Source organism: Ammospiza caudacuta, chromosome 5 (assembly GCF_027887145.1).
Source record: "Ammospiza caudacuta isolate bAmmCau1 chromosome 5, bAmmCau1.pri, whole genome shotgun sequence".
In the NCBI taxonomy this organism is placed as follows: Eukaryota; Metazoa; Chordata; class Aves; order Passeriformes; family Passerellidae; genus Ammospiza; species Ammospiza caudacuta.
Genome location: NC_080597.1, coordinates 15481277 through 15495356, shown reverse-complemented (window position 1 = coordinate 15495356; position 14080 = coordinate 15481277). Strand labels below are relative to the sequence as shown.

Below are 14080 nucleotides of genomic sequence, written 5' to 3'. Positions count from 1 at the left end.
AAGCTAAGAAATAATATGTGGCTGCTTTCTTTGACAATCTAAAAAGCATCTTATGTTATGAAAGAGACCTAAAATTAATGAAACCCACCATAATTCCTTTCCCACTGTTTTCTTACATTGGTGTTTGTTCTTTGAGAATTCAACTGTATCTCAGTAGTAAATCTAAAATAACTCATCACTGGGAACAGTCCTTCTAGGATTACAGCTGTACAACTATTCCTTGACTCTTGCACTACATCTTCAAGTTCCTAGAAACCTTTTGTGTATTTACCTTTAGCCTGTGTTAGGTAATCAGGGGAGCTTGCAGGACACAGAGACTTACGGAGCATATATGATTCCTATCTATGAACTCAGGCACCATTAGACATTTCTGCCAACATACTTTGCTTATCAGTTATATTTCTGTTGCTCAGTCCTGCTCCTCCTCTGTGTTCTTCCTCCCATTTCAGCAGGGAAGAGGCAGCTTCAACTCCACCAGATGATGGGAGGAGAGGAAAAGAGGTGCAGAACTCTACAGGGTCATGCTCTGATGTCTTGACACCAAGCAGAGCTTTCTTCCTGTGCAGTGACCAAGCCCTGAACAGATTGGCCAGAGAGGGTGTGGAGTGTCCTCACTGGAGATCTTCCAGAGCTGCCTGGGCACAATCCTGTGCTCTGGAGTGGCCTTGCTGGAGCAGGGAGGTGGGACCAGCTGCCCCACTGTGGCTCCTTCCACCCTGACCCATCCTGGGTGATTTTGTGATGATAGCAGAGAGTTTAAACTGCCTTTACTTCCTCCCTGCCTCTGTGGAGAGGCACACCTTATCTGCTAGGCATTGCTTCAGGTAGCTCCAATTCTTGTTTAATGAGCCTTTGTACACTGTAGCTGTGTACACTTTTGTACATGTGAGGCCTTAATGGCTTAAACACCTGCTGGTCTGTGAGGTTGGCTGCCTGTGGCACAATGATGAGGAACTGCTCTTGCTTGCCCTGCAGTGAGTGGAAAAACTTCCACTGACTTCAGTGGGAGAATGCCTGGGCATCTGTGACAAGCAATCCCATGAGCATTGTTGCTTTCAGCCCCTAATTCTGCAATTACTGAATACAAAGGGCCATGTGTAAAGTCCAGGGCTGTAATTTCTGTTTTGGCTTTCCTGATGATTTATCTTAGGCACTGCCAAGGAACTGTAAAGCTTAATTACAGCAGTTACTTGGAGGGATTGTGCAAGCCCCAGGTATTTATTGTGTTCAGCGGAGAACTGGCTCAGCTAGAGATCATTTCATACATGTGCAGGGATCTCCTTTGTCATTTATGTACTGCCAACGTATGGAAAGCTGAAATACAGTTGTGTTGTATGTGTCAGGTGCTGAATGACAGCAGAGAGCACAAAGCAGTATTGTCTGTAGTCCAGCTGAAGAATTAAACCCCTTGAAGTTTGTTAAAGCTTCTCTGATAGTACCATGGTTAAGTGGCTTGAATATATGCACCATAATTTGGATCAGTGTTTACATAGCTTGCACATTTTATGGTATAATACAATAAATACAATACAATAAATTCTGCCTTTATCTGAAAAGCCTGGTCTGGTGCACTTTGGCCTCCTATTTAAACCTACTAGCAAGTGATCTTAAAACCTGCTGTGGTGTGGTCTGGCAGTCACTGCAGGTGCCCAGGACCTTTTGCAGCCAAGCCTGTTGTTTGGTTTCACTCATCTCAAATGGATTTGTTAGCAGGTTACAAAGGTTTTGAGTTGCTGCTTGTTTAAGGCAGCCACCTCGCAGGTGTCAGTAACAAACCAGCAGCTGCTTTTGGCTCGCTATAAAAGCGGGATTTGAATATTTTAAATTGTGTGTCAGAGGAAGTGGTCTGTGTTTGAAGAGCCTCTTGTGTTCCCCTCCACAGGGCGGGCTGAAGTCTTGCATCATGTGGAATGTGCAGCTCAGCTCTCCCTGTGGTACCGCAACAAGCACCTCCAGAGTAAACAAGGAGCTGTTAGCCTCCCTGAAGGTCATGCAGTTGGAATACAGGATGAATGGCATCATGGGCAAATGCTGGGGATTAAATTGTTCATTTAGTAACTGCTAAATAAACAAAGCAATACTTTCGTCAGATTTTTGTGCTGTGTTATAAGAAACAAAGATGTGAGAAGCTGGGGTGCTGAGCAGGGGCTTAGGAGGTGATGTTCCTGCTCTGTCATGCCACTGCCGTGGCACATGTCAATCAATCTTTCTGTGCTCTGATTTTGTGTCCATAGGATGAGAGCAGCACCAGCTCCTTTTTCCTTTGTCTTCTCTGATCTCTTTGGTTCCTGAATGCTTCCAAACTCATTTATGGTCCTTATCTTTGTGCCTTTAGAGAATGGTGAGCAGCAAGTGATTGCTATTAGTTGTTGGATGTCTGTTCTCTGCAAGGCCAGTGTGTTTGAGCACTGCAGCTGGCTGGCTCAGAGAATCTGCAGGATGTAATTTGTTTAGCTCAGCACCAACTCCTTGTTTTCTATCTGGCTTTTGCTACAGTGAAAGTTTTGCCGTGGTGAAAGTTTTGCATTTCACCCACAGTTGTTGTCATGAGGGTGTACAAGTTGTCACCAGGGAACACAGGAGATTCCTTGTGAGTTATGGTTGACTTTTCAATATGCCTCCATCCTGACAGTGCTTAAGGTCAAATCTTATGGGTTCTTCCTTAAAAACCTTCCAGGGATTTTGTTGAGAGTGACTGTTGGCATGAAAACCCTTTGGCAAAGCTCCTGTTTAAGGTAATCCTTTCCAGTCAGCTCTCAGTGACTCCAGGTTTTAGGTGCTGTTTACAGGAAGATTTGGCCTATTAGAACATGGGCAGAATGCAGGATGCCTGCAAGACTCTTCCTGAGTCCTGCTTTCCAAACTTCACTCTGTTCTTGTTAAGCCTGGCCTAACCTAGACTGTGAAGAACACAACTCCCTGAGGCCCCCTGCTCGCTCCTGAAGCTGTTTCTTCAATTCCCCTTCCTCACTGAGACCATGTTTGCATCCAAGTCTGTAATGAGATTGGAACTGCTGACTTCCAAATTCTTTGTCATTTTTGCCTCTGGGAGCTGCAGCTACAGTGGAGACTTTGTCATCTTGCTAGAGGTAGAAAACTCGTGGGTGTGCTGGGGTATTGGCCCTGCTGTGCTTGTGGCTGGAGGCAAAGCTTTCCCCAGCTTGAGTCAAAGCTGAATGCATCCATTGTGAAACTTGGCTGAAGCCAATTTGTGCTTTTTATTTCATTTTCCAACAAAAATGCTGCTAAGAATGTTGCTGTGAAGTGGCAGGGCAGTAGTGTGTCCTTAAACATGATTTTCCTGAATAATTGTTTGAAATGGGCAAATTATTTACAGGATGCTTCCTGAAAGGAAGCTGAATTTATGTCTAGGAAGTTCTGAGATAAGTTTAACAATTCATATTTTAAATTTTATTGTTTATTTAACTTCTAAAATATTACAAGAAAAATATTAGATTTGTCAACTAGATTTTCTGCTGTGGACTAAAGAAATGCTTATTCATTTTAGCACAGGAAAATGTGGTCTTGGGAGTTTTGATCAGAGCCAAACCTTAATTCCACATGCCTCCTCAGAGGAAAAAAATGGGAAATGGTGAAGAAGAAAATCTGACAGCTGCAGAGAAAAAAAACTGTTTCTGATTGAGGGTTAATGGCTCAGATGAAGGAAAACACAAATTTTACATGGAACATCAAAGTATTTGGTTTGACAAAAGGGATTTAAATGAAGTGGGATCTGAAACACAGACCATAATTTAGTGCTGTAGAAGAAATCTCTTTCTGGAAGAAAAATGTAGACTTTCTTGGTTATGCTTAGTAACTGAATAACAGAGTTTCTAAGGTATTTTTTGTATTACACTGGAGAAATGTGGAAGCTTTTGGCTCTGTGGTGTGGCAGGCGTGTCTGTGCATTTATAAACGTTGATGGCATGTTTTAGTGAGTGTGGTAACTTCTGTTTTCCTAGGTTGGTGGATGACCGGTGCGTGGTCCAGCCAGAGGCCGGTGACCTTGCCAATCCTCCAAAGAAGTTCCGAGGTCAGTAACTGGGGATCATTTCTCTTTCATGACCAACTGGTGCTGTTCTGCCTCCTTGGGCACTTTTACTCTGGGACTTCCCAAAAGGTTTGTGGACCCAGGGACTGAGTTTCAAACTGGAACATGAATGGCAGATTTTGAGAACCAATTACAAAATTTGCAAAGGCACCAGAGGCAGGTGGAAAATGTGGGGGAAGGAGCTGAATTTTCCTGTAGTCCAAGAGTTACTTGCTTTGTGCTGCACATTGAACAATGATCCCCTGCCCTGTGACAAACTCTTAGCTCCAGCCCTGCTCTCGCTGTAAATGGGAAAGAAACTTGTGAGGTCCAAAGCTACTTGAGCTGATGAATTGTTTATTTTCTTTTCAAGATAAGATACCATTTTAAGGAGTACCCCCAAATATTTTGTCAGCTTTTTGTTTTGCTTTTGCTTAAAACAGTATGATTTTTTTCAGTTTGACCTTGTAGATTTGGATAATTCTGCTCTTTTGCTTATTGGAAAAAAATAAGAGTGTGCTGACAACTTGTAGTTTTTACTTCATGACTGCTAAAAAATACTCATAGCTGTGCCAGAGCAGAGCCTGATCCAGGCCTCTTTTGGTTTAAAAGGGCTTGGATTCACACTGGTTTTGAGATAAAGAGAGTATGATGTGCCTGATTTAGAGCAAGGGAAATTTCATGCCTGTTTGTATCTATTTTCAATGATCTTTAAGGTCCCTTCCAACCCAAACCATTCTATGATTGTCAGGGCTTCCACTGACATCTTACCCTTAGTATTTTATTTGCAGTGTTTATGTATATGCTACTATTGCAAAAAATAAAGCACTTAAAAACGTCAGGAGAGTGAAGTTCTACTTTCCCAGAGAGCTCAAGACTTTTTTTTCCATTATATATTCAGGAAACATCAGCAGTTGGTTCCAGTTCCAGCTGTGAGTGTTCAGCGCTCTGGCTGAAAGTGAGGATGCATACTTAGAAACTAACAAACAGTAATAAATTTCAGTCCCTGGTGTGACTGAATAACTTTAAAGCAGAGCTGAGGGTAGCATCCAGTGTGGCTTTCAGGATGCATAACTGTGATTTCACCCCCTCACTGCCTGCAAGTGACTCACAGTTTCCAGGTTGCACAAAATATCAGGTAGGGATTCTTTGGATGATATTTCTGTCACTGAACCATCCTGATGTGTTTCTGAAGTTGACCATATCCAGGTTTCTAGATGAGACCAAGGTCACTGAGGAAGATTTGTGATAGGATAATTGAATACCATTGAATACAACTAAGGATCTCAAAAAGACAACCATAATTCTTTCACTGTCTAGTGTTTGAAGGGGGCTTGATTTTATAACTTCAGTACATTAGAGTTATTTTCTTGCAGCTCTGTGTTGTTCATTTCTAACTTCAAAAGGCAAAGAAAGAAAAGTTGTTAGGTTTCTGTGTTGGTGATTTGGGCACTTTGATGCAGGGTGGAAGCTGACTGAGCTCCCAGCACTAATGATTTGCCATCAGTGGTGGCAGCACATGTGAAGCAGATGTCAGAGGGATACACTGACAAATGTACAGCTGTTTTCTGCTGCTGGGGAAGCTGAGGTCCTTTCTCATGAGTTACGTCCCAGCTTCTGTAGGGGAGTGGTTTCCATTAGTTGTGGAGAGTTTTGGCTCTGTCCCTTATTGTAACCTCTGTCTGTTGCTTGCATAACACATCCCTTTATCTCCGGTTGCCTCTGCTCCCTCTTCTCCACAGCATCAAACCTTTCCTTCTCTCTAACTCAGATCCTCCTCTTTTTGCAGATTCCATCCTTTCCCTCTCCCTCCCTGCCCCAAAACTTTTTATTAGCTACTCTCCTCCTGCCTGCTGCTGCTTAGCTCCTTTTGCAGTCTTTCTTCCAGTCACTCATTAGCTCTCTCTTCTTTATAGTGCTCCATAGCTTAATTTTGGGACTGCTGACATGGTGGTAGCAAGCAAATGTGGATGAGCTGCAACACAGAATGATTTGGATTGGAAGGCACCTTAAAGCCCCTCTTATTCCAACCTCCTGCCATGAGCAAGAACACCTTGCACTATCCCAGGTTGTTCAGAGCCCTATCCAGCCTGGCCTTGGACACTGCCAGGGGTGGGGCAGCCACAGCTTCTCTGGACACCCTGTGCCAGGGCCTCACCACCCTCACAGGGCACAATTTCTTCCTTATATTCAATCTAAATGTAGCCTTTTTCAGTTTGAAACCATTCCCCCTTGTCCTGTCACTCCAGGTCCTTTTAAAAAGTCATTCTCCATCCTGCTTTCTTGTAAGCCCCCTGAAGGTACTGATCGGTGCTATAAGGTCTCTAACACCTGTAGGAAGGAGAAACTATATTAGTGAAAATATAATTGTCACATTAATTTATGCAACCCACCTTTCTATAAAAGCATGGCTATACTGTTAGGGGCATTGAATATCATACCAGTTTAAGTGTCCATAAGCAATGTGTGTTCAGGAGGATGGCTGCAGGAAAGATAAGCCTATCATCTGGATGTTTTCTCCTTCATCCTTTACGTCAAATTCCAAGTGTGAGATCAGCAGGAGCTTTGCTGAGAGCCCAGCAGAAACTTGCTGTCTAATTGACATTTAGTGCCTTGAACCTCAGAGGTGTCTCTGCCATGAGAGCAGCCAAAAGCACATCTCTGCTATGCTTTGCTAAATTTCTTAGCTCTGCTCAGAGCCCTGAGGCAAAAGAGTTTCTAAATATTGTTCTTATAATCAAGAATCTAAGCAAAATCCATATTTTTCTTCCCAAGAATCTTCTGGGAAATAGCTTTCAATTAAAGCAGTAAAGTTAACAAACCAAACAAAAACTGCTTTAAGTAGGTTCTTAACATGAAAGGAAGACTCAGGCATGAATGATTAATTGTATGATTAGACATAAGCAGCTGAAAATAACATCTAAGAACAGGATGAGTAGGGCCTCTTCACTAATAGGAACTGCTGTCTGCATGGTTTACAGTGTTTTTATCACTGATAGCTGAACTGGCGTTGATTTGAGGTTAGAGCACGACCTGGGAGTCAAAGAAGTATGAGAAAAACATGTTTCTAACAAGATGTTTAGATTTCAAGGGCTGACTCTGAAAATTAATATCAGAGAGGACTATGTTTGCTCTTTTTTGGTAATATTTTATCAACTCTTTCCCCAGTGGGAGGGACAAAAAAGAAAGATTGTGGTTTTGACTTGTATCTCCCCTACGGGGTTCACTCAGAGATCAAATCAAGGTACTGAGCTGTTGGCCTGAACTGAAAGCCTATGTAAAGAGATGTCCCAAAATAGCAGTTTCATTTTTGCTATATGTTTACTTTCTTTTTTTTTTTTTGAGTGGGTGGTTGCTATTCTGGTTGTTTCAGAACATCCTGCAGCGTGGAGGGTTGTTAAGCTCAGGGAAGATGCGGTTGCTTCTCATTTTGTGTCCATATGAAGAAGCTGTGCTCCCCATTCCTGTCCCAGTCACGCTGGGATGAGCCTGGAGTGGCTCTGTGTTCACCAGGGTGCACATCCAGATTTGCATCATAGCAAAGGGTGGTGGAATTTGGGCCCACACGTTCCTGAAGCCTGGTGAAAAACCCCACAGAGCATTCACTGTATTGCATTGAAGGGACTGATCAAACCAGGTGCTTCATGTCTTAATTCTAGCTGAAGCTGGTGAGATCCAAAGCACTGAGTGTGGAGATGGAAACACAACCCAGCTGCAGGGCTGGGTTCAAAGAGACTGGCAAGAACAGTGCCAGGAGTTGTGTGCCTCTGCAGAAAAGCCACATCATGAGCCACACAACTGCAGGTTTCCTTAGGCTGAGACCCCAAACACTCCAGCTTCATGCTCCTATCTCCAGTAGGAAACACTTTTGGCTTCCAAGGTGTAAAATAGCACAGATGAGACCTGCTTGTTGATCAAGGAAAAGGAGCATGAGTCTCATTCCTATTTTAATGTAAAATTACTTAAGTTTTTAACTGGTCTAAACTTTCTTATTCCTAACTTGTATTACTTTGATTTCTTGAGGCTTCTGCAGTGAAAGTGATGCTGGTTCCCAAATACCTTCCTTTGCCTTTCAGGTTTTAGTCTGATCTAAGATTTTCCTGGCATTGTTCTTTTTTCTTCTCTCCCTTCCATTACCTTTCTCTGCACTCTCTCCTTTCTTCCTCCCACCCTTTCCTCTTCCATCTGCCATTTTTCTTTTTATTTGCCCTCTACATAATTTTGGTTTATCCTTTTATTTTCTTGCTTCTTCCATTTCCATAATTGCTTAAATTTCCTTCTCTTTCTTGTTGTACTGCCTAGGAAACTTCATTGCCTCACTCCTTGCTCCTCCACATTTTTCTCTTTTCATTTTCACACTAGTATTTTTTTACCTTTTTGTCCATTTTTTTCCCCCCAAAGCAAGTAGATTTGTACACACTGTGATTTTATAGCCCTGTCACTTCCACTTACCCATTTCTCTGGTTTTAGTGAAGCCATGTGATAATTTCTCTAGTTCTGCAAACCAAAGAAATATTCCATGATGGGCAAGCGTTGAATTTCTAACACTTAAAAAAAAAAAAAAACAAGCCCAAGAGAGGGCAGGGAGAGAAAGCATTGACAAATATTGTTCTAAACCATCTTTATCCAATATCAAGAAATATTTAAAGGACATAATAGGAGTTATTTTCTTTTTCAGACTTCCTGAGTGAAGGTGCCATTTGCTTACCTTTGATATTCCCTCCTTAAATGTTTCTCTTCCTGAGGACTAATTATGTAAAACTCCATAAAGTAATGGATTGGGAACTAGGACTACCTGGGAATGTCTGGAGAAGTCAGAAGAGACATTCTGTCTCATGAGTGGGTTGCTAGACTGACCTCCAGGAGGGAATGGCTTTTTGATCTGCTTGTGGTGGAAAGTTGCTTTATAATCTTATGCCTCAGTTTCTCTTTTTTTTCCCTGTTTATTTGAACTGTAGCATCTCTAGGGCAGGCACTGTTCCACCTCCTCACAATGTTTAGGATCATGAAGCTTGAATTTACATAGTTTTGTTACTCTAATAAAAAAAAAAGGAAAAAAAACTCAGAGAAAAATAATGAGATGGCCTGGTTTCAATGCATCTGTATCCTAAAAAGTAAAATAAAATAGGAAAAAAAGCTTGTTTGGGAACAAATAATATGATTTTTAGTCTATAAATTGAGGGAAATACAATTGAAGTAATACTGATTTGGAAAAGTGGTAGCACCATGCTCTGAGACTCTGCAGGATGGGAAGCACAGTGTTTACTCCAAGTAGCAGGATGTGTGGGGAGTAACTGAGAAATGAAGACTGGTGCTATTAAAAGAAGGTATTGTTACTTCAGAGAAATAAATGTTTCATGAAGCCTTCTGAAAAGGCATGTTAATTATAGATTGTGACAGAAAATAATAGCAGACTTGTATCTTATGAGCTGAAATCCTGATACTTCAGTTAAAGTATATCCTACAATATGCAGTACAATTTAATGGCACACAACACTTTGGGGTTTTTTCACCTTGATTTCCAGAATATTGTAAAAGTTACCTGGAGTTCTGTACTTTAGATTCTGTGATATCATTCCCATTATAAATGTTAAATGAGAGCAAACACCTTTGCAGAGTGGCTGGGTTTGCTTTGATAAGGATCTGTGGGACTTTTTCCTTGGAACAGCAACTCAGGGCTGTGAGGGAGGGTAAGTCCATGAGCACTTTGGGTCAGTGCCAAGGAAGGTTCTGCCACCGGGGGCAATTTTGTATGGGCAAACTTTGCTGCTTGAATAGGGGCTGGGTCAGTCCTCCAGTGCTTGGCCATCTGTGCCAGTGAAATCTGGAGGGCTCATAGTTGGGGACAGTCCTTCCTTTGACATCCACAGATTGCAGCCCATGTTGGGGAAGAGTTTCACCCTACAACACCCAGTCCTGAGTGTCCTTACTGCTTCCACAGCAGGACTCTTCCCTCTTCTTGCCTGTTAATAAATGTGTGTGTGAGAGGACAATTACCAGTGTTTGCTATGTGAAATGTCTGTCAAGTCTCGCTGCTTTTAGAGCAGCTGATGATTGTGACTGTGCAAGACTAGATGTTGTTTATCATTCTAAAAGTAATTGGCTTTAGATGAATCATGAGCTCTATTTCCAGTTTATAGGACTGCCGCTGGACAAAATCCCTTGAGTCAGGGAATTTTACAAAATTCAGTTTCTTGCCAATTAACATTAACTTTCAGTTATTGATTGCAGTTTTGGGAAATAAAGATGAGCAATTGAACAAGCATTTAGGGAAGAACCCCTTGGCTTCGTTCCAGACATCTCTCCCCTTCTTTGATATGCAGCCCCCTCACTCCACATGGGGAGGTGGTGAGGATGGGATGAGGGTTGGTGCATTGATATTCTCTTTCCTTTGCTGCTCCTTTCTTATTTGGCATCTCAGCATTGGCTGCAGTCTTCTCCTTCTCCTCATCCTTTCCTCTCATTTGCGCAGCCACCCTGCTCAGGTGGCTCCTCTCTCCTCACCTGCTTTTTTCCTGCTCTGTTGGACAGTGGTGATGTTCAGCTTGTGTCACTTGGATTAAAAAACCCTGACAGTAAAAACAACTCAGTGAAGGCAGAGAGACCCAAACTCTGTGTGGACCTGCTTGGTGGCTGGCTGCTGAATGCCCCAGCCACCCTTGGATTCAGCAGTGCCAGGAGGAGCTGGGCAAGCCAGGTGTGTGGCATACAGACAGCAGGACCACTCTTCCAAGGTTTCACGTGCCTTCAAACAGTGCATCTGTGATGTTGGGGTGCTAATAAAGCAGCAGGCAGATATGGCAGGATCACAGCCTGGGGCTCTTACAGAGATTGCACAAAGTGGGAACCTGTGAGGCTTTGAGGGCTTTGGGTTCAACTCTAATGTTGTGCCACCCTGTTTTGGGTATCACTGCCGCCAAGCTGACCTGGTAGCTGTGCTTAAACACTGGTATCTGGACATTTCTGGACTAAAAACCCAAACCAACACATACTTACAAATGAAGGAAACATCTTTCAACATGACTCAGGAGTATTTCTTTCAATCTTTCCCCAGACTGCCTTTTCAAGGTGTGTCCTATGAACAGATATTCAGCCCAGAAGCAGTACTGGAAAGCCAAGCAAGCCAAACAAGGAAACCATACTGAAGCAGCACTGCTGAAGAAACTTCAAGTAAGAGACATCTGTATTTGTAATCTTATCTCAATCTGCAGGCTGTAGAATTACAATAGCACCAGAAAGAATAATAACAAGTGCCTTGGGAACCACTGTGATGGGCATTATTATGCCACCATAGCAACTTTATATTCTCCTTGGCTCTCCTGCCTCCTGACTGGCATTTATAGCCCATGACCTGGTATTTATCTTACTTTGGGCTGGGGGTTTTGCCTTTGCTGTAAGCAAGGTAGTGCTTTCAGAAATTTTATGATGTAAAAATGGAGTTGTTAAAATCAGGATGGAGCCCCCAGTTTAAGTAATACTGGAAATCCTTACCAGGAATTAGGCAAAGAGTGGACAAAGAGATGTCCTCAATGCTTTAGCCAGGGAATTCCTCAAAATTGTGTTTGTCCTTGCCTTCAGTCTATGTGTTCTTTTGTGAACCTTTTTGCAGTCTTTATTTTGTCTCCAATACAGTGTGGATGGAACAACTCACCTGTATCTGAAAAACAGCTGGCCTGATGTTGTAACTGAATGCATGAGATTAAGTGAAAACAAGGTCCTGTCAAACCTGGATGACAGTTTTTGGGCAGTGGGAAAGTCACCAGTGCTTCCAGTTAAAAACAGCAAGGAAGGCACGTGGTGTGTGGCCAGAGTTACACAGCAATTAGTGCTGGGAGTAGAGAGTTTGCTCTGTGGCTGTGCTTGACCCAGTCTATTGTGTTTAATTTTAATGTTGCCTATTGTGAGCTAATGTTTTTGTTTTGTTGTAAAGTCTATGTACAATTAAACACCAAAAAGTAAAAGCAGTGGTGACAGGGAGAAGCTAATCATAGGCATCTTTTTATCCTCTATAGGAAGAAATAAAGCCCTTGGAATTACTTTTTGGGCTTGAAAAATTTTAAAATAGCATGCATCTCAGATGTGACCAATAAATTGTGACAGAGTCCCTATTTTGGGTAATTAAAATCACCATCAGGATTTAGGTGCAAATATTTTCAATGCAGTAATGCTTGTAGGTTGCAGGATTTAAATATGGTGCCATTTCCTTTCTGCACTGTGTGTTTCAGATACTTCTTTTTTATAGTCTAAAGAAATAGTCATTCTCTTGCAGCATGCAGCAGAATTGGAACAAAAGCAGAATGAAATCGAGAACAGAAAGCTGTTGGGTGAAATTGTAAAATACAGCAACGTCATCCAGGTAAACCTATTGAAATCCATCTGCCTTCTCAGTGTTGGAAAGGAAGCAGTTGTTTCATGTCAAGGTTACAGTGAAAATTAACTGTCTACCCGTTGTAATCTGGATTGTCAAGGGTCAGGTAAACAGAACTTGGTGAAGTTTACAATATTGTGCTTTTCTGCTTGTTTCAAAGCCTAACAGAAGTGCTGCATATTCCTGTTTAAATAATTTGTCATAATAAAAAATCTATGTGTATTTCTTGGTGCTGCAGTTTAGAATCTGAACATAAACATGTCTTTTATTTTCAAGAGTTATTTCAAAATCATGCTATAGAGGTGCTGTGCAGCTCCTTTTAAATCATTGAAGTAATCTGTATTTCATGACATATAAATGAGACAGGAGCTAAGTTCTTAAGTGCAGTACAACTTTTCTGTAATGGATGTAATTCCTGAAGGGAGAACTGCAATGGACACTTGCCCTGCTGTAAAATTGATCCCTGACACATTTCTCACAATCTGAGATAGATAATCTGTTTTCCTAAACTGTAGCATACTTTGATAACTGCCTTCTAGTTATATTTATATTTATATTTGAAAATCTCTGCAGTGTGAAAACCTCTTTTGACTGGAGGGAGAAAAAGCAACTAAAAACTGTTGTGTTTTTTTTTTTTTTTAAAATTTCTTTTTTGTTCCCAGCTACTGCACATAAAAAGCAACAAATACCTCACAGTCAACAAGAGATTGCCAGCTCTGCTAGAGAAGAATGCTATGCGAGTGTCCCTGGATGCTGCAGGGAATGAGGGCTCCTGGTTTTATATCCAGCCCTTCTGGAAACTGAGGAGTGAAGGTGACAATGTAAGTGGAAATACTGAATGTGTTAAGAAGGAAAAGGGAGAGGAATTCCAGGAGGAATAACTTCTTCACTGCTTCACTGCTGGCCTGTTTCATAATGGATTCAGTTCAGGAAAGAAGGAATTAGAAGAGTAATTGGGACTTTTACCTTCCATGTGTAACTGGAAAGTGTTACTTAATTATATGGTCTGGAATCTCTTGTGTTGCCACATTTAACTGAGCCTTTCTGTTGGGGCATCTTTGCTAAGTCTACCTTTGGAGTGCAGACTTACAAAGCTGACAAGATATCATAGTTTATGCTGGACTCTTATTTTTTTTTAAGAGTTTTTTAAAAAATTTTGTGGCAACTTTTTTTTCAAGGGGTCAATAGAGAATGTCTCTAGGAAATACATCAGCTTTCTTTAAATCTGTATTCCCTTCTGATGTGAAAATGGCATCTATGATTGGAGCTGGGTAGAATAGTCTGGGAAGCCTTTTCTGAGTAAGTTTCTGCAAGACTCAGCTGGAGTCTTGCATATTGATGAGAGGGAAGAATGCACAGGAGAGCTCTTTGCTGCAGATCTGAGAGCTGTGCCATGAGATCACAACTCCCTTCTTCATTCTGTGGCTTGGTTAAGTGCCTGATGTGGAGAATTCAGATCTGCCTCTGGGAAGGCCACACGATGATGAGCTTGTGTGGTTTTTCCCAGACCTGGCTGGGAATGTTTGGCAGTTTTCCTCTGTGCATAATCAGTGAAAGCCTTCTTAGGGTTGTAGAAGGGAATGGCTTCTTTTTGTGTATTTTCTCTCCTTAATTTTGTGGTTACCCAGCCCTTGGGATGCTCTCCAGGATAATGAGTGTGGTTGCTTGCAACTCCTTTTGCA

The 14080-nt window shown here is 41.9% G+C and overlaps 1 protein-coding gene across 1 annotated transcript in view; it reads left to right on the top strand.

The window, feature by feature from the left end:
- ITPR2 (inositol 1,4,5-trisphosphate receptor type 2) overlaps positions 1 to 14080 on the top strand; it is a 241630-nt gene that overhangs the window by 24852 nt on the left and 202698 nt on the right. The window contains exons 2-5 of the mRNA XM_058805787.1: positions 3963 to 4033; positions 11085 to 11200; positions 12300 to 12386; positions 13061 to 13219. Of these exons, the coding sequence (XP_058661770.1) occupies positions 3963 to 4033; positions 11085 to 11200; positions 12300 to 12386; positions 13061 to 13219 (433 nt within the window). The remainder of the gene's footprint in view (positions 1 to 3962; positions 4034 to 11084; positions 11201 to 12299; positions 12387 to 13060; positions 13220 to 14080) is intronic.